Source organism: Bos javanicus, chromosome 3, assembly GCF_032452875.1.
Source record: "Bos javanicus breed banteng chromosome 3, ARS-OSU_banteng_1.0, whole genome shotgun sequence".
Lineage (NCBI taxonomy): Eukaryota > Metazoa > Chordata > Mammalia > Artiodactyla > Bovidae > Bos > Bos javanicus.
This window is the reverse complement of record NC_083870.1, coordinates 22588449-22606309: the sequence shown is the minus strand read 5'-3', so window position 1 is coordinate 22606309 and position 17861 is coordinate 22588449. Positions and strand designations below refer to the sequence as shown.

The 17861-nt window shown below is 40.7% G+C and overlaps 1 protein-coding gene across 5 annotated transcripts in view; it reads left to right on the top strand.

Annotated features, from left to right (window-relative positions):
• Nucleotides 1-17861, top strand: part of CHD1L (chromodomain helicase DNA binding protein 1 like) — a 65637-nt gene that overhangs the window by 11005 nt on the left and 36771 nt on the right. For 3 of the 5 annotated variants that reach the window (XR_009734881.1, XM_061408866.1, XM_061408874.1), the window contains exons 2-6: nucleotides 8291-8403; nucleotides 11004-11110; nucleotides 11677-11791; nucleotides 12384-12415; nucleotides 17138-17219. Coding sequence is in view for 2 of the 5 variants with exons in the window: in XM_061408866.1 (XP_061264850.1) it covers nucleotides 8291-8403; nucleotides 11004-11110; nucleotides 11677-11791; nucleotides 12384-12415; nucleotides 17138-17219 (449 nt within the window). In the remaining 3 variants the exon portion in view is untranslated. Of the gene's footprint in view, nucleotides 1-8290; nucleotides 8404-11003; nucleotides 11111-11676; nucleotides 11792-12383; nucleotides 12416-14865; nucleotides 14995-17137; nucleotides 17220-17861 lie in introns of those variants that run through there. The other 2 variants (XM_061408883.1, XM_061408882.1) reach the window with 2 other exon arrangements.

Below are 17861 nucleotides of genomic sequence, written 5' to 3'. Positions count from 1 at the left end.
TTAGGACCAACTGGTCCAATGTATCATTTAAAGCTTGAGTTTCCATGTTAATTTTCTGTCTGGATGATCTGTCCATCAGTGTGAGTGGGGTATTAAAGTCCCCCACTATTATTGTGTTATTGTTGAGTTCTCCTTTAATAGTTGTTAGCATTTGCCTTATGTATTGAGGTGTTCCTATGCTGGGTGCATATATATGTTTACAATTTTTATGTTCTTTTCTTGGATTAATCCCTTGATCATTATGTACTTCTTTGTCAAAGTGTCCTTTGTCTCTTATAACTGTCTTTATTTTAAAGTCTATTTTATCTGATATGAGTATTGCTACTTCTGCTTTCTTTTGGTCTCCATTTACATGAAATATTTTTCCTAGCCCCTGACTTTGAGTCTGTATGTGTCCCTAGGTTTGAGATGGATCTTTTGTAGGCAGCATATAAAGGGGTCTTGCTTTTGTATCCATTTGGCCAGTCTCTGTCTTTTGGTTGGAGCATTTAACCCATTTATGTTTAAGGTAATTATTGATAAGTATTATCCTGTTACCATTGTGTTTGGGGTTTGTTTCTATAAACCTTTTTTCTGTGTTTCCTGTCTAAATAAGATCCTTTAGCATTTGTTGAAGAGCTGGTTTGGTGGTGCTGAATTCTCTTAGCTTTTGCTTGTCTGAAAGCTTTTGATTTCCCCTTGAATCTGAATGATATCCTTGCTGGGTAGAGTAATCCTGGTTATAGGTTTTTCCCTTTCATCACTTTAAGTATATCCTGCCATTCCCTTCTGTCCTGCAGAGTTTTTGTTGAAAGATTGACTGTTCTCCTTTCAAGTTGTTTGGTGCTTTTATTATTTTTTCTTTGTATTTAATTTTTGTTAGTTTGATTAATAAGTATCTTGGCATGTTCTCCTTGGGTTTATACTGTATGAGATTCTCTGGGTTTCTTGGACTTCGGTGGCTATTTCCATCCCCATTTTAGGGAAGTTTTCAACTATTACTTCCTCAAATATTTTCTCATGCCCTTTCCTTTTGTCTTCTTCTCCTGGGATGCTTATAATTCAAATGTTGGGGTGCTTAACATTGTCCCAGAGGTCTCTGTGACTGTCCTCATTTCTTTCTATTCTTTTATCTTTTTTCCACTCTGCTTCATTTATTTCCACCATTTTGTCTTCCAGTTCACTTACCCTTTCTTCTGCCTCAGGTACTCTACTGTTGGTTCACTCCAGAGTGTTTTTAATCTCAGTTATTGCATTGCTCATTGCTGATTGACTATTCTTTATTTCTCCTAGATCCTTGCTAAACATTTCTTTCATTTCTTCTTCATTCATTTCTTCTCAAGCCATGTGTCTAGTGTGTTTATCTGTATCTCCATTTTGCTTTCAAGATTTTGGATCATCTTTACTATCATTATTCTGAATTCTTTTTCAGATAGACTCTATCTCCTCTTTGGTTTGGTTTGGTGGGTTTTTACATGTTCCTTCACCTGCTGGGTATTTCTCTGGCTTTTCATTCTGTTTGCTGTGTTTGCGGTCTCCTTTCTTCTGGCTGGAGGGTTGTAGTTCCTCTTAGTTGTGGAGTCTGCTCCCTATGGGTAGGGTTGGACCAGTGGCTTGTGAAGATTTCCGGACTGGGTGAACTTGTGTGTGTATTCTGGTTGATGGAGCTGGATCTCATCTCTCTGGAGGGCAGTGCAGTGTCCAGTAGAGAGTTTTGGGGTATCTGTGAATTTGGTGTGGCTTTGGGGAGCCTGTCTGTTAATGTTCAAGATTGTGTTCTGTTTTGCTGGAGGATTAGCTTGGGATGTCTTGCACTGGAGCTTGCTGGCTCTTGGGTGGAGCTTAGACTCAGTGTAGGTGTGGAGGGTTTTGGGTGGACTTTGGTGTATTAATGTTCTCTGTTGTCAGGAGTTTTATGATGGTCAGAAGTTCTGGAGTTGAGCCTCCTGCCTCTGGGTTTCAGTCCTGACATCTTACAGTAGCATCAAGACTTGTCCATCCACATAGCACAAAAGACAAAACCCATAGGTTAATGATGAAACAACTCTCCACAGCCAGGAACACCCGAAGGGAGTCACAGAGTTTATATAGAGAAGAGAATAGGGAGGAAGGAGAAAGAGGTGACCAGGAGAAAAAAAGAGTCAAAAGGGAAGAGCAATCAAGCTAATAATCAACTCCCTAAGTGAAAATGGGTACTAAAAATTAGGCTCTTAAAGATACAAAATTAATAACAAAAGATAGAAAAGCAAAAATTAAGAACCTGGAATAAAAATTAGACTCTCAAAAGCACAATGTAAAAATACGGAATTTATTTCAAAATTAAGTTGTTTTTTTTTTTTAAAGTGAAATTAGGCTATAAAAACTAAAGGAGTAACAAAGAGCTGTATTAGGACAGTATGAGGGGAAAAAAGAAAAATAAGAGGGGAAGAAAGAAAAATAGGAATTGAAATATGAGAAATTAAAAAATAATAAAATTTTTGAAAATTAAAAAAATAATAATAATGAAGAAAAAAGTTTCTTTTAAATATTTCAGTAAGAAGCAGAAGGATATATATGGTGGTAGTGAGATGAATGTTCATTTGATTTCTCTGTGTTTCTGCTAGTTGAGTTGCCTACTCAGAAAGTCCTCCAGTATATCTAGGAATGTCTCTGGAGCTGTTGTGGGCAGTGTGGAGTCAGTTCAGTGTCAGATATTCCCTTATTCCAGCTGTAGTTGTTCCCAACGTGTACAGTTGCCCCTCAAATGCACAGTCTCAGTTTGACTGTGGGGTTTTAATCTGTTGCACCTGCTGCTTCTGGGGGCAGTTCCCCATTCTTTTCTTTGCTTAGGCTGGCCTCCTGTTTGCAAGTTTTCCTTCAGTGTCTGATCTCCACCCTGACATGAAGGGGTGAAACTGGCCACTTATTCAGGCTCACTTGTGCTGTGGAGACAGCAAGTGAAAGTGTCAGTCACCAAGTTGTGTCCAACTCTTTGCAACCCCATGGACTGTACTTCAGGCTCCTCTGTCCATGGGATTCTCCAGGCAAGAATACTGAAGTGGGTTGCCATTCCCTTCTCCAGGGGATCTTCCCACCCAACCCAGGGATTGAACCCAGGTCTCCTGCATTGCAGGCAGTTTCTTTAATGAGCCATGAGGGAAGATGTGGAAAGGGAGGGACACTGCAAACAGGCACCACTGGTGTGTGTGGGGAGCCCTTGAAATGGATGGATCACCCAGGAATTGCCATAGTTCAAGGCGGTGTGCACCTGCCGAGTCCAAGTGCTAGGGCTCCCGAGTGCAGGGTGCACCGTGGGGGCACAGCCCCAGGTGGGCCATGCATCTCCTCAGGGGAGTTGGTCTCAGGCTGTGATACCCTCTATAGCTCTGTGGTGTCCAGGATCCTGGGAACACGTGGGTAGCGGCTGGTGGCTTGCTCACAGCTTGGGGGAGATGCGGTGTTTGGGGCTGAGATTGCAGCGGCTCCTTGCTTTCTGCCTCTGGCTGCTGCTCACCTGCCTCTCTGCCTCTGAGGAGAGTCTTCATTTATTGTGTTGTTCATCACTGTCTATTTGTTCTTTAATTCTTTAGGTCCTTGTTAAACATTTCTCGTATTTTCTCTATCCTTGCCAAGAAATGGGTCCAGCTCTGGAGTTTGCAGGCAGTTGGGTGGAGATGGGCCTTGGTGCTAGGATGAAGACCTCTGGGAGAGTTCACATTGATTAATATTTCCTGGATCTGAAGTTCTCTATTAGTCCAATGGCGTGGTGTCAGTTCCCCCACCACAGGGTCTCAGATCCAAGCCCTGGCCTGGGAACCAAGACCCTGCAAGTCATGTGGCATAGCCAAAAAAAAAAAAAAAGCAATAAACAGAAAAAGAGCAGAACAATACCAAAGGACAAAAATAAGATAAAATTAGAAAAATTAAAAACATATAGAACAAGAGAACAATAAAAATAAAAGTGGAACAAGACAGAACCACAACAGCAAAAAAATTAAAAAAAAAAAAATATAAAAATAAAAGATAAAAAAGAAAAAGAGTTCTCTGGTGCTTTCTCTAGCCATGTTCTTGCCCCCCATGGTGAGCTGTAGCCTATCCCTACCTCCCCAGTAGACCTCAACACTTCTCTGGTTAGGTCTCTGGACTCTCTGTGTCAGCCCCACCTTTGCGTGTGTTCCTCTCACCAGCATCTGTTCCTGAAGCTGGCCTGGAGCACACGTGCCCGCACAGGCCTCCATATGCATGCTCAAAGGGTTGTTGAGCATTTTTTATTGAGGTTTGTTTTTGCTTTGTAGGCTCTTGCTTGCATTGAAAAATTAAATATTTGTCATGTATAATGGAAATATGTTTTCTGATGTGTTATTTGTCTTTTGATTTTGTTGCATGTATGTATATCAATGATGATGTTTAATAATTCTTTGTAGTCAGAACTTTTAGCCTTGTAGCATGTGAGTTTTGCCATTAGCATTCTGCTTAGAAAGGACTGCTATTCTGAATTTGTACTTAATGGCCTAAATGTTTTTCTTCTAGTATAATTATGGTTTTTCATTTTACATTAAAATTTTCATTTCCCCAGAAATTTATTAGGAGAGAACTTGACTCTATTCCTTTCCCCCAAATATGGAACAAAGTGCCTGCTTTTTGGAAATTGCTGACTTAAATAAGTATTTTGTTCTGCGGTAAGCAGTCTTCTTCTTAATAGTGTCAGAGATACATCCCATTCATTTGGTGAACTTTAGAAACTCAAAATACATTGTATCATAAAGGTGTGTTTGGATTGCATTTTTTTTTTTTGGAATATGCAGAAAGCTGACAGTTGGCCTTCTGGTTTTTTCCTTCTGGTAATTTATGTCATTTGCCTCTGACTGCTTTTAAGATACTTTCTTTTAAGTTTTTAGAAACCTAATTATGATGTATCTTGGTATATATTTCTTTGGGTTTATTTTTTTATTCTCTTTGAAGTTCATTCAGCTTTTTGAATCTGTAGATCTTTTGCCAAATTGTGGAAATTTTTCCACCATTCTTTCTTTGAGTACTTTTTTAGCTCTGTCCTGTTTCTCTCTCTTTCTGGGATGCCGATGAATGAATGTAGATCTTTTGTTAGAGACTTGCAGTTCCCTGAAGCTCTGTTTTCAGTCTGTTTTCTCTCTGTTTAGATTGAGTAATTTCTGTGGTTCTGCCTTCCAGTTCACTGATTCTTTTTTCTAGTCTGCTATCAAGCCCATCTTCTGAGTTTTTTACTTCGGTTATTGTAGTTGTTAGTATATTGTTTTTCTTTGTACTTTGTATTTCTTTACTGATGCTTTCAATTTTTTTTCAATTATTTTAATAAACATGTTCATAGTTGCTTGTTGAGGCACTTTTATCATTGCTGGTTTAAAATAAGTGTAACACCTGTGTTATCTAGATGTTGGCATCTCTGGATTGTCTTTTTTCATTCAGTTTGAAATCTTCCTGGTTCTTGGTATAATGAATGTTTAATAAAACTGGACTTTTTTTTTTTTTTTAATTTATTTTAGCTGCACAGGGTCTTCATTGTGGCACGTGGGCTTCCCTAGTTGTGGTGTGCAGAGTAAGTTTCCATATGTGGAATCTTAGTTTCCTCATCAGGGATTGAACCTGGGCTTCCTGCATTGGGAGCGTGAAGTCTTATCCCCTGGACCACCAGGGAAGTTCTTACTTTACATATTGAGACTCAAGGTCTCATTTAAACCTTTTGTTCAGTTGTCTATGCTGCTCTAGCAGGGAAAGGTGGTTGCTGCCTTGTTACTACCAGGTGGAAATAGAAATCAGACTCCGCCTCTGAGCTTTTCTTAATACCTGGAAATAGGGAGGGGGTTTGTCCTTACTTCTGGGTGAGAATGAGAGTACTAGCTCCTAATCTGATCCCCATGGGCACTGTGCTAGGGGTGGTCTCATTAACCCAAGGCAGTGATAAAAATCCTGAGTCTCCACTAGGCCTCCTTTAACACTGTAGGGCCGGTTGGGGATGGGGCTCATATGATCTAGTAGGAATCTAAGTTCAGGCTCCCTGTGTGGTCTCTACTGACACTGTAGGGGAGGGAAAAGTGAAGTGGGACGGCTTCATTATTGGTGAATGGGATGAAGATCCTGACTGCCTGGTTAGCCGTCTCCAGTACCTTCCTCCTAGGGGTGATGGGAACTTCACTGAATCTCTTGAGGGTGGAGGTCTAGGCTCCCATTTGGACTTTGCTGGTGTGGATGGGGCCACAGATTTTTCCCTTTAGCGTTTGGCTTAACTAGAGTGGTTATTGTCCAAAAGTTATAAGTTTTGTCTCTCTAGGCTTTCTTTTCCCTTTGGCTATGGAAACAGGCTTTTGTTAAACTTTTCTTTACTGTGTACATTGGCATTTCTGGGTGGTTAATTTCTTCACCTCTAAGTCTGAGCTATATGAGGCAAAAAGAAACCCAGGGAACTCATAACTGTTGTTTGCTGGCTCCCAAGGTTACTAACCAGTCTGCCTTCTTTGGCCCCACCTTTTCAGAGTCATCTTGTTATGTTCATTTTCTTTGTAATATTCAGAATTTTTAGTTGTATTATCCAGAGGAATGATGAAAAGAACATCTCTATGTCCCCAAAAGCAGAAGTCTCCAAGGTTCATATTTTAATCTTCTTTAAATTTTCTGGATTTTCCCACATGCAATATGGGGATGATACCTAGCATGAGCTTGTTACTACTTTAAATTGGGTAAATTAATGTACATTGTTTACTACTCTCTCTGGTATTTAGTGGAGAAGGCAATGGCACCCCACTCCAGTACTCTTGCCTGGAGAATCCCATGGACAGAGGAGCCTGGTGGGCTGCAGTCCATGGGGTCGCTAAGAGTTGGACAGGACTGAGTGACTTCACTTTCACTTTTCACTTTCATGCATTGGAGAAGGAAAGGGCAACCCACTCCAGTATTCTTGCCTGAAGAATCCCAGGGATGGCAGAGCCTGGTGGACCTGCCGTCTGTGGGGTTGCACAGAGTCGGACACGACTGAAGCGACTTAGCAGCAGCTGGTATTTAGTAAGTACTTAATATCAAAAATAGTAATCCTTTATCTGCCTTACTTGCCATCAGTATCTTTTTTTCATTTGTCATTTGCATTTTAAAAAACGCGTTATTTTTGTTTGCGCTGGTCTTTGTTGCTGCGTGCGTGTTTTCTCTAGTTGCAGTGCGGTCGCTAGTCGTGGTGCACAGCTTCTTACTGCAGTGTCTTCTCTTCTGCAGATCACGGGCTCTAGGGTGTGTGGGCTTCAGTGGTTGGCAGCACCAGAGTGCTCTCTAGAGTGCAGGCTCAGTAGTTGTGGCACAGGAGTTTAGTTGTTCTGCACTATGTGGAATCTCCCCAGACCAGGGATTGAACCCATGTCCCTGGTATTGGCAGGTGGATTCTTAACCACTGGACCACCAGGGAGGTCTGCCTTTTATTTTTATGGAGGGTGTTTTTTTTTTTTAATGTACTAAATTATTGTTTCTTTTCTAAACAAAAATTACATATATAAAGTAAATGTTTTTATTTAAAAATTATAATTATATACCTACATAAAAAATAACTTGTTAATCTTTTAAATGTTTTACAATTGTATGTTGCCCAGTTTCTTTTTAAAGGTGATGAGTTCAAACCAGAGTTTTACTTTTGTTAATAGTTTTTCTATAAAGTATGTTTGGGATTTCCCCCCTTCGGAAGATATGGCTAGTCTCTGAAACTGAATTTCCCCCACCCCACCCCAGAGAAAGAGAGGCAGCAGGAGCTCTCTGGACTTCAGACATCTATTTTCTGCTGTCCTTGTACATTGGTAAACACCGCCGGTGCAACACTGTTTGCATTCTTAACAGCATTGCTTCTGGATTCAAACTTGATTTAATCTCATCCTGTCTTGATTTTTTTTTTTCCTTTAGCATCCAGTGGCAGATTTAAATGGTTGCAGTTAAGCAAGCAGACACGTGTATCACCCATGTGTTGTTGTTTGCTGTTACGTTGCATCAGTAAAACCTCATTTCCTAGAATGGACACTGGCATGAGACTCAGGCAGTCTGGAGGCCAGATCCCAGGTTGATTTTCTCATCTGCCAAGTGGATCCTGTAACACTGACAGGCTGTTTTAGGGCTTTGACTATAGTGGTGGCAAAGTTTGTTAAAAAAATAGTGTGAAAGTCAGCAAATATTTGCATATCTGTAACTTCTCAGCAAAAGATACGTCCAGTAGGCTTGGGGTATGGGTAATTAGCCTGTGTTCTTTGGTTGAAGGTCTTGAACATAGCCTGTGTGTGTGCTGAAATGTCTACTCTTCTGACTTGCTGTCTGTTTGTTTTTTTATTTCTAGGGATCCATCTACGCCCTTATCAGCTGCAGGGAGTCAACTGGCTAGCCCAGTGCTTCCACTGTCAGAATGGCTGCATCCTGGGGGATGAGATGGGCTTGGGTAAGACCTGCCAGGTATGTTACTGTGGAGCGAGTACTGTTTACCTCTACTGGAATACCTCCTTACAACTCATTCCTGTTTTTAGCTGCCAACTATTGGGATGTATTTTTATACTAGGAGGTATACAGGTATTTTTATACCTGAGCTTTTGTTACGAGATCATGACCTTGGACTTGGCTTTTCTCATTATGGGGGTGGTTTTGAACTGTCACTACCTTTGTTTTAATCTAACCCTTGACATATAGAATTACAATTAATGGGCAGGATTTTCTATATAAAGCAAATATACCTGTCCCAGGGATCAAATTGGCTCTTCCCTCTTTAGTAATACTTTACTAGTTAACTGGATAACTTTTAATATTAGTCTCCCTCAGTGGATGGTGGGGCTACTTTGCATTTCTTCGCCATGCTAGAGAATTACAGAGGAGGTACTCTGTTTGCTAAAATGACCTGGCTTTCCAGTGGTAGGAATCAGACCTACCTCCTTGGGTAGAATCAGACGTGACTTCCTTGGGCATGGATTACCAGGTTTTGTCTTGAGATTGATCCTGCCAGTAGGATAATCACCAGTACAGCTCATGTTGACAGAGGTCAGCGGTAGTCTTGGATTGATGAAAAGTCCAGACACAGATACCCCTTGGGTTCATCACACGAGGTTTATTCCTCTGTAGTGTACCAAAGAAAGTCAGTGCAGTCAGGGGATACAGCAGAGGCAATTGAGTAGAAACCATGGAAGTATAAGTTTCTTGATTCCAAAGGTTTCATCATTGAACCCACAGAGTGAGTGAAGTTCCCATTAGTCCTTTTAGAAGGACTAACCTCTCCCCTTAAGTCTGACCTCACATAGTAAACATCAAGCTGGAGCAGTTCTGCTCAGAGTCTAGTCTGACCATGTTGAAAGTGAAAGTGAATGTTGCTCAGTCATGTCCAACTCTTTGTGACCCCATGGACTATACAGTCCATGGAATTCTCCAGGCCAGAATACTGGAGTGGGTAGCCTTTCCCTTCTCCAGGGGATCTTCCTAACCCAGGGATCAAACCCAGGTCTCCCACATTGCAGGTGGATTATTTTCCAGCTGAGCCACAAGAGAAGCCCAAGAATACTGGAGTGGGTAGCCTATCTCTTCTCCAGCAGATCTTCCTGACCCAGGAATCGAACCAGTGTCTCCTGCGTTGCAGGTGGATTCTTTACCAACTGAGCTATCAAGGAAGCCCCTGACCATGTTGGCGATGCCTTAATCTAGATGTACCTCATCAGTCTTGGGGTTTTTCAGGATACAGTATGACTTCTGAGCATGGTTCCCCAAGGTAGCTATTTATCACTCTCAGATGTCTCAGGCAGTAATCCTGGTTCTAGTATATTCCTGAACTGAGAGCTATGGAACAAAGAGAAGTATCCCAGTGTTTCTGGGAGGCAGGCCAATGGACTCTTAGATTCAGGTACAGAGCCCTCTGCGTAGTCTCCCGTGCAGTATCCATTTATCATGGCAAGCTTTTAAAGAAACTTCTCTAGTCAAAAATGTGTACAGCCAGGTCCTAAAATAGGCTATTAGGCTTTACAGAGATTTTCAATTTAGACCCTGACGTGAGTTTATGAGGCATTATTTATTGTTTGTTTTCCTCACTGGAATGTGTGCCCCAGGAGAGCTAGGAGTTTTGTTTATTTTGTTAACTGTTCTACACCAGAGTTCAGAATAGAGCCCGGTGAACAGAGGGCACTCCATTAGTGCATGGGCTTCCCAGGTGGTGCTGGTGGTAATGCAATGCTTAGTCACTCAGTTGTGTTCAACTCTTTGCGAGCCCATGGACTGTAGCCCACCAGGCCTCCTCTGTCCATGGAATTCTCCAGGCAAGAATACTGGAGTGGGTTGCCATGCCATCCTCATGCTAGTGGTAAAGAACCTGCCTACCAGTGCAGGTAGACATAAAGAGATGCGGGTTCGATCCCTGGGATGGGAAGATCCCCTGGAGGAGGGCACAGAAGCTCACTCCAGTGTTCCTGCCAGGAGAATCCCGTGGACAGAGGAGCCTGGTGGACTGCAGTCCCTGGGATTGCTGAGTTGGATAGACTGAAGCAGATTAGTGTGCAAGCATGCACGCATAAATCCATGTGGGGGGAAGTTAGGAAGGAAGGAAAACATCTTCCTTTAGGAGACCTGGCCAACAGCAGAGGCCAGCGTGTGGTTGGTCGTCCTCAGTCATATCTTGATTCTTCTTAGCATGTGTTTTTAGAGCATTCCTAACTTTGTGCCTCATTTGCCTTGTTTTCATTGATTTCTGCTGTCTGTCCCTGTTACTTTCCTTTGTATGAAAGGTTCAGTTACATAAATTTTGAGCACTATTGCTTGTTGACTGTTGATGTAATTGAGTACCGTCAATGTCTTCGGCAATTGTATCAAATCTTACCTGATTTCACTCTAGGAATGGATGACTCTCCTAATGTGTGCAAGATTGTACATTATTTTTTTGTAAAGCCAGTCTTGTTTAATAGATTGTGTTTATACTTTATTCTTTTTGATGCAGTTATAGGTGTTCTCTGCAAGGCTGTGGGAACTTTATAATTATTTCTCATGCGGAAAGGTGATCAAAACTGCCTTCTTTTTCTGTGTTCCAGACTATTGCACTCTTCATTTATTTGGCAGGAAGATTAAATGATGAAGGACCATTTCTGATTCTTTGTCCCTTGTCTGTTTTGAGCAACTGGAAAGAAGAAATGGAGAGGTACAGAGGAGTAGATGTAGTTGAAAATTTTTTTTTACTTTTTTTTCTGGGTACTATGTGAAATATGATAAAACAACATATTGTCCTAAGCAGTGAGTTTATTTTTTCCAGAAAACTCTGACCTGAGGCAGTGTAGAGAAAGAATGAGGATCAGATGAGGGAGGGAGGGTCCAATTGATGTTTTTGTTGCCTTTTGGCAATTTGAAGGTCAGTACTCGTTTTTAGTAAATTTTGCTGAACTGAGGAAGAAACCATCCTTTTCATAGTGATACAGTGACATTTCATAGGAAGTAATGAATGTGGGAAAATATTTTTCTTTTAAGAATTAACACAAGGTCCTTTTAGATGTTCATCTGACCCTTCTACCTCTTCACATGGGGACTTAGTCACCCTTAGGTTTGTCCATTACTCTAGTTGAGGTTTCAGGGTCTCAGGACTCGTTCTGGCTGCAAAGCATCCTGAGGTCTGTACATCTGCAATCCTTCCATGAAATGTCATTTTCCAGACATGCACCCCTTGTCCATGGCTCTGTGTTTGTGTTCATTTACCTCTTTTCTTGGATTCAGATTTGCTCCAGGTCTTTCCTGTGTAACATATGCAGGTGACAAGGACAAGAGAGCCTGCCTACAGCAAGACCTGAAGCAGGAGTCACGTTTTCATGTGCTGCTAACTACCTATGAGGTATCTGTTTGTTTTTCTACAGCCAGAACTCTTAACCTGGGACCTTAGAAGTTGTAGAATCCTCTGGAATTATATTTAGTTTTTTTGAGGGCTCATGTTATTCTAGGAGGAAAGTCTGAGGAAAGTCTGTTTTCGTTTGATTCTCACAGAGGTCCTGTGAGCAAAGGGAGTGAAAAACTATTGTTAGTTCGATATCTCTCCCTCTTTCTTGGTGGATCAAGGGGGAGGGCTTCCCAAGGAGGCAGCACTTGAGCTGTCTTTTGGGCAATGAGTAGAAGAAGGTAGGATGGGCTGAGGCATCATCTGTTAATAGAGGATGGGAAAGGAAGATGAAGATACTTAGTTCTCGTCTCTGTTCTCGTTCTTCAAGCTAAGAATGTCCAGACTCCTGTAAGCAAGCCCTTCCACGCGTTCATGCCTCCCTTTGTCTGTAAGATGCTGCCATCCAGAGGTTATGCTCGGAACTCTTGTACATAGTCAATGAATGAGACAGCTAAATCCAATAGTTTAGGAGAGTTAATAAAAGACTAGCTTAGTAATGTCAGAAGTATATCAATATCAGCCTTTACAATGTGTTTTCCTTAATTTTCAGATTTGCTTGAAAGATGCATCTTTTCTAAAGTCGTGAGTATGTTGCACTACTTCAGAAATTGTCCTGAATGTGTCATGAGAGTAATGTCTTTCCTTCACATTTTTTCCCCTGGTTTGTCATCTGTGAGTCTTACCGGGTGTGTGGCACGGCAGGAGTCTTACAGTCCAAGCCCATACTCTTTACTGTGTCTACGTAGATTCCCTGACTTAACCTCTGTGAACTTCAGCTTCTTTATCTGTAAAATGAGGACAGCTGCTGTGAGGATTAAGTGAGATAAGCTGTATGTGGTGGGTGGTTAGTAGATACCAGATTCTTTACATCACAGCTTGTATAGATGCCTGTCAGGACTGCTGTGTGGAAATTGTACTACAACATAGGGGAATTATTTGAGCTTTTTTCTGGAAAAATCCTAAAATAGCCATCAGTGCTATAAAGTTAACTTTTTATTTTTTAAATAATTTTATTTATTATTTTGGCTGTGCCTCGTCTTCATTGCTGCACAGGCTTTTTCTTTTCTCTAGTTGTGACAAATAGAAGCTACTCTCTAGTTGCGGTGCACAGACTTCTCACGTGGTGGCCTCTCGTTGCGGAGCACGGGCTCAAGAGCTGTGGCGCACGGGCTTAGTTGCTCTGCAGCATGTGGGACCTTCCTGGCCAGGGATCAGACCTGTGTCCCCTTCATTGGCAGGTGGATTCTTTACCACTGAGCCACCAGGAAAGCCCTAAAATTAGCTTTTTAGAGAGGGATTTTTAAGTAAATTTCTTTCCAGTTATTGGCTTACAGGTCTCAAATCAGCTCATAAAGTACAGGCAACTTAGGTGTAACTCTTATACTACCTGGTACTTATACAGTGGTAGGGATGCTGTGTTGCAGTATGTGGTTAAGCCAACACTTACCTTATAAATTAAACAAGAGCTCAGTTTTGGGTGAATAAGAAGATATATTGACAGTTTCATTCTCATAGCATGTGTACTTATGGTTAGGTGGGGTTTGTTTCTTTAATATTTAGGACCTTTACAGAGTGCTTTATCAATAATATAAATGTTATTTCATACCCAGACTCTTCTGAGTTGGATTTTTATTTTCATCTTATTTTGAAACACTAAAGACTCAGTCACAGATTTCATGACTTCCATGTAGTGTTTTGTTTCATTCATGTTTCATTTAAATACGCGTATTACTTTACTTTTCTTAAAAAAAGGATACGCTTTCCCTCTCACTTCTTTTTTATTGTCAACATCCAACTTAATATGTATTAAAGATCTCTTCTCTGGAAAGACATTGTTCTGGGAGTTACCAGCAACACCAGGAAAGTAAACCATACGGTGACCCCAAGCGAACATAAAACTCCAGTAGAGTTAATAAGAGGTATAGATATCCATAATATCCATAATATTAGGCAATATATGGAAAGTCTCAAAAGGCAAGAGGATTAGGACATAGATGTTATTGGGTACTTTCCATAAATTATCCTATTGAATCAGCATGAAAACCTTAATAAGTAGGTATCGTTATCCATTTTATAGATGAGAATGGTAAGAGATGAGGTGTGACCCATCCCAGGGCACATTGCTAGTAAATGGCAAAGCAAACCTCCAAACCCACTTTGTTGTAGAGCTTTTTAAAAGAGAACTTTCCGAAGTATTTAAATGCACTGGAGTTTTACATTTTCAGTAGAAATATAATCTTTCTATATGAGATTATTATCTTAAATCCATTCGAAGTGAATTCAAGAAACTAAGTAATAAAGGGACATTTATAATGTTTACTCATTATGACCCCTAAGAACACAGTTGTGTTCTTTTGATGTATTTGGCAGGGTTATACTTTGTATGACTGTACTGCATACTGAGAACAGCCTGAAAGTGTAATGCAGTCTCAGCCCTAAAGAGGCTTATTAGGGAGGGTTGAGACTGTGCATGTAACAATATGAAAAATAGGAAAGTTTTTTGATAATAAACATAAAATCTTTGGATCAAGAGGATTAGAAACTACTTTTCCCACTCTCCATTCAGTCCTGGAATTCCCTCCACCCCTTCCTCTCCAGGGAGCATCCCTTGGCATGTCCTTTAGAGAGTAATTTGACGACCTTCTGTTACTGAGCCCAAATTCACCTCCTTATAGTCTGATTCATTAAACATGCTTTTTACTGGTTGCTTTTATATGTAAAAACCTGAATATTGAGACTTCCTTGGTGGTCCAGTGGTTAAGAACAACCCATGCCTCCATTGCAGGGCCATGGGTTTGATCCCTGGTCGGGGAACTGAGATCTCACATGCCACACTGTGTGGCAAAATGAATTAAAAGAATAGAAATTAAAGAAAAAAAATCTGAGTATACAGCTCTTAATACCATAATAATACTGTAATGATCTTAACAGATTAATACCTAATCTATGTTGAATGGTCATTTAAACAGGAGCCAGGCACTGTCCTGTAGCCCCTTGAAAAGGGCTCACACCCTTGTCATGCTGTGACCAGCGTCCAAGATCAGCTGGACTCTTACTCCTCATGATCCTTCAGTGCAACTCCTGCTACCCGGCAGGAGTGACCCTGATTCCTGCACCCTCTCTTGGACCCAGTTCTTCCCTCTACCTGCACCACTCAGTAGGTGAATGGGCCTAAGTGTCTGTCTCTGTACCCATTTTCTGGATTTTCTCTGTGGCCTCAGAGGAAGAAGGCTTCCTCCTCTTTTAAGGTCAACCTCTGCTCAAGATCTTCCTCTAATATTTGAGGAATTTTAATTTCCATATATCTTTCCAGTGTTCTGCTTTACTTGTACGTACATTTAGTTGTTTTTAATATGTAAGTATGTATGTATTTTTGATCGTGTCAGGGTCTTGGTTGCAGCCCGCTGGATCTCTCATTGTGGTGTGCTGGTGCATGGGCTTATTGTTGCGATGCGCAGGCTTCTCTCTAGGTGTGGCTCACAGGCTTCAGAGTGTGTAGGCTCTAATTTGTGGCCCTTGGGGTCTCTATTTGAGATGCACAGGCTCAGTAGTTGTGGACCATGGACTTAGTTGTCCTGCAGCATGTGGGATCTTAGTTCCCCGCCCAGGGATTAAACCTGCATTGGAAGGTGGATTCTTAACCACTGAAACACTAGGGGAAGTCCTGTACATTTAGTTTTTTAAGTATAAGAATAATGTAATGGGATTACAGAATGTTTACAAATGAGATAAGAGCCTTATAACTTCCACTTTATTATCTTTTGCATGGTTTTTATTATATATATATTATATAAATACATAATATTTATATATTTTTTAGTTATATAGGCCTTTTAAATTATAACATATTTATCATTTAAAATGCTGTGTTTCATCACCCATTATTGGACCTATTATTATTTTCAGGTTTTTTGCTGTTTTAAATAATGCAGCTTTGAACATAGTAATACATACATATTTTAAATTTTTTTGTGGGCTAAACAGCTTCCCAGGAGTATATACAGAGGATATCTTCTTGGGAATTTGTGGTCATAACTATTATGCTACCAAAGGGCACTGGCATAGCCACCAGTGACTTCTACATTAACAGTGCCAGTGATGTATCTTCTTGTTGTAACATTTGATCTGTTCACCACGTCCCCATTTTTTATAATTTATTTATTTATTTATTGGTTGCACTGGGTATTCCTTGCTGCTGCTAAGTTGCTAAGTCACGTCAGTCGTGGCCGACTCTGTGCGACCCCATAGACAGCAGCCCACTGGGCTCCCCCATCCCTGGGATTCTCCAGGCAAGAACACTGGAGTGGGTTGCCATTTCCTTCTCCAGTGAATGAAAGTGAAAAGTGAAAGTGAAGTCGCTTAGTCGTGTCTGACTCTTCACGACCTCATGGACTGTAGCCTACCAGGCTCCTCTGTCCATGGGATTTCCCAGGCAAGAGTACTGGAGTGCAGTGCCATTGCCTTCTCTGATTCCTTGCTGCTTGACAGCTTTCTCTAGTAGCAGCGAGCAGGAGCTACTCTTCAGTGCAGGGCACAGGCTTCTCATTGCAGTGGCTTCTCTTGTTGCAGAGCACAGGCTCTAGGCACATGGACTTCAGAAATTGTGACTTGTGCGCTCTAGAGTGTGGGCTCAATAGTTGTGGTGCAGGAGCTTAGTTGTTCTGCAGCATATGGGATCTTCCCAGACCAGGGATTGAACCTGTGTTCCCTGCATTGGCAGGCAGATTCTTTTCCACTGTACCACCTGGGAAGTCTGCCATGTCCCCATTTTAAAATCACACTTTTTTTTTTTTAGCTAACGTGACATCATTGTGTCTTGATTTTTCTTCTGGGTCTGTATCTTAGTTCTGCCTCATACTAACTTTATGACCTTAACTGAGCTTTAGTATCAGTCTTTTTTATTAGTATTTTTTATATTAGTAAAAAGGGCACAATAATGTCTACTCATTTTATTTTGGGGGGTTAAATAACATACCTAAAGCTCCAAACTTTAGGTATGTTAAAGTGGCACATAGTAAATGGTCATGTTTCCTTCTGCTTTCTGTCTCCAGCACCTCTTTTCTACCTTCAATGCATAGAACTTTTCCATCTCAGAAAATAAATTCCCTTAATTTTACTACATTATCCAGATATTGCCTGATGTACTTGGTCAGCTCTTGGAGAAGGCAATTTGGGTGTGTTTCTAACAGAATGGGCTTGATATTGGTCTTCCCAGAAAGAGTCTTAGTTTTGTAGTAAGACTTTTGGGTGTGAGATATGTGTTTGAGTTATATAAAACTGAAAACATGGATGTTCCCCTTACAGCTTCCCTTGGAGTGTTCTTGTTGTGGATGAAGCTCACAGGTTGAAAAACCAAAGCTCCTTGCTGCATAAGACTCTTTCAGAGGTAAACTCATAGGATGCTTTTAGTTTGTATATCACTCCCTTTTAAAAAATGTTAATATTAGTTTGGTCCTGTATAGAGCCAATTAAATTGACACATTTTTTTCAGTGAGATTTCTGCAGGGTTCAGTGAACATTTTATGGTGACAGAAGTAATGCTTAACATGTCCTAGTTTCTCTTGTCTTTTACATAGGAGATAATGTTTATTAAAAATCTGGTTGTCAAATGAATAGGACTCTACCCCAGGATAATACGTTGTATTTTTGGAAATGCTTCAACTGTCTTTTTGATTTTCAGTTTCTTTAAAAATAATCTTAATGTAGTTTTTCTGTCTGTAATAACAAACATATCTGACATATTTATTGTACCACTCCCCCATTTACCTGTTTAAAAAATTTGACAATTCAGAGTCATGAACAGACTAATTTCATGCCATTGAATATTCCCTTCAGTCTCACCTGTCTCTGTCATACTTTTTTGAGTATGAAACCTTTGATCTTACTCCATTCAGTTCTCTGGCATCATTCTGGCAAAGCAGATGAGAAATGTCATTGTAGCCTTACATTTGCCCTCTTTTCTGAGGAACCAGTTGAAGAGCTTATGAGTATGAAGTGCCCTTCTTGTTGTTGACCTAGTAAAGACTTA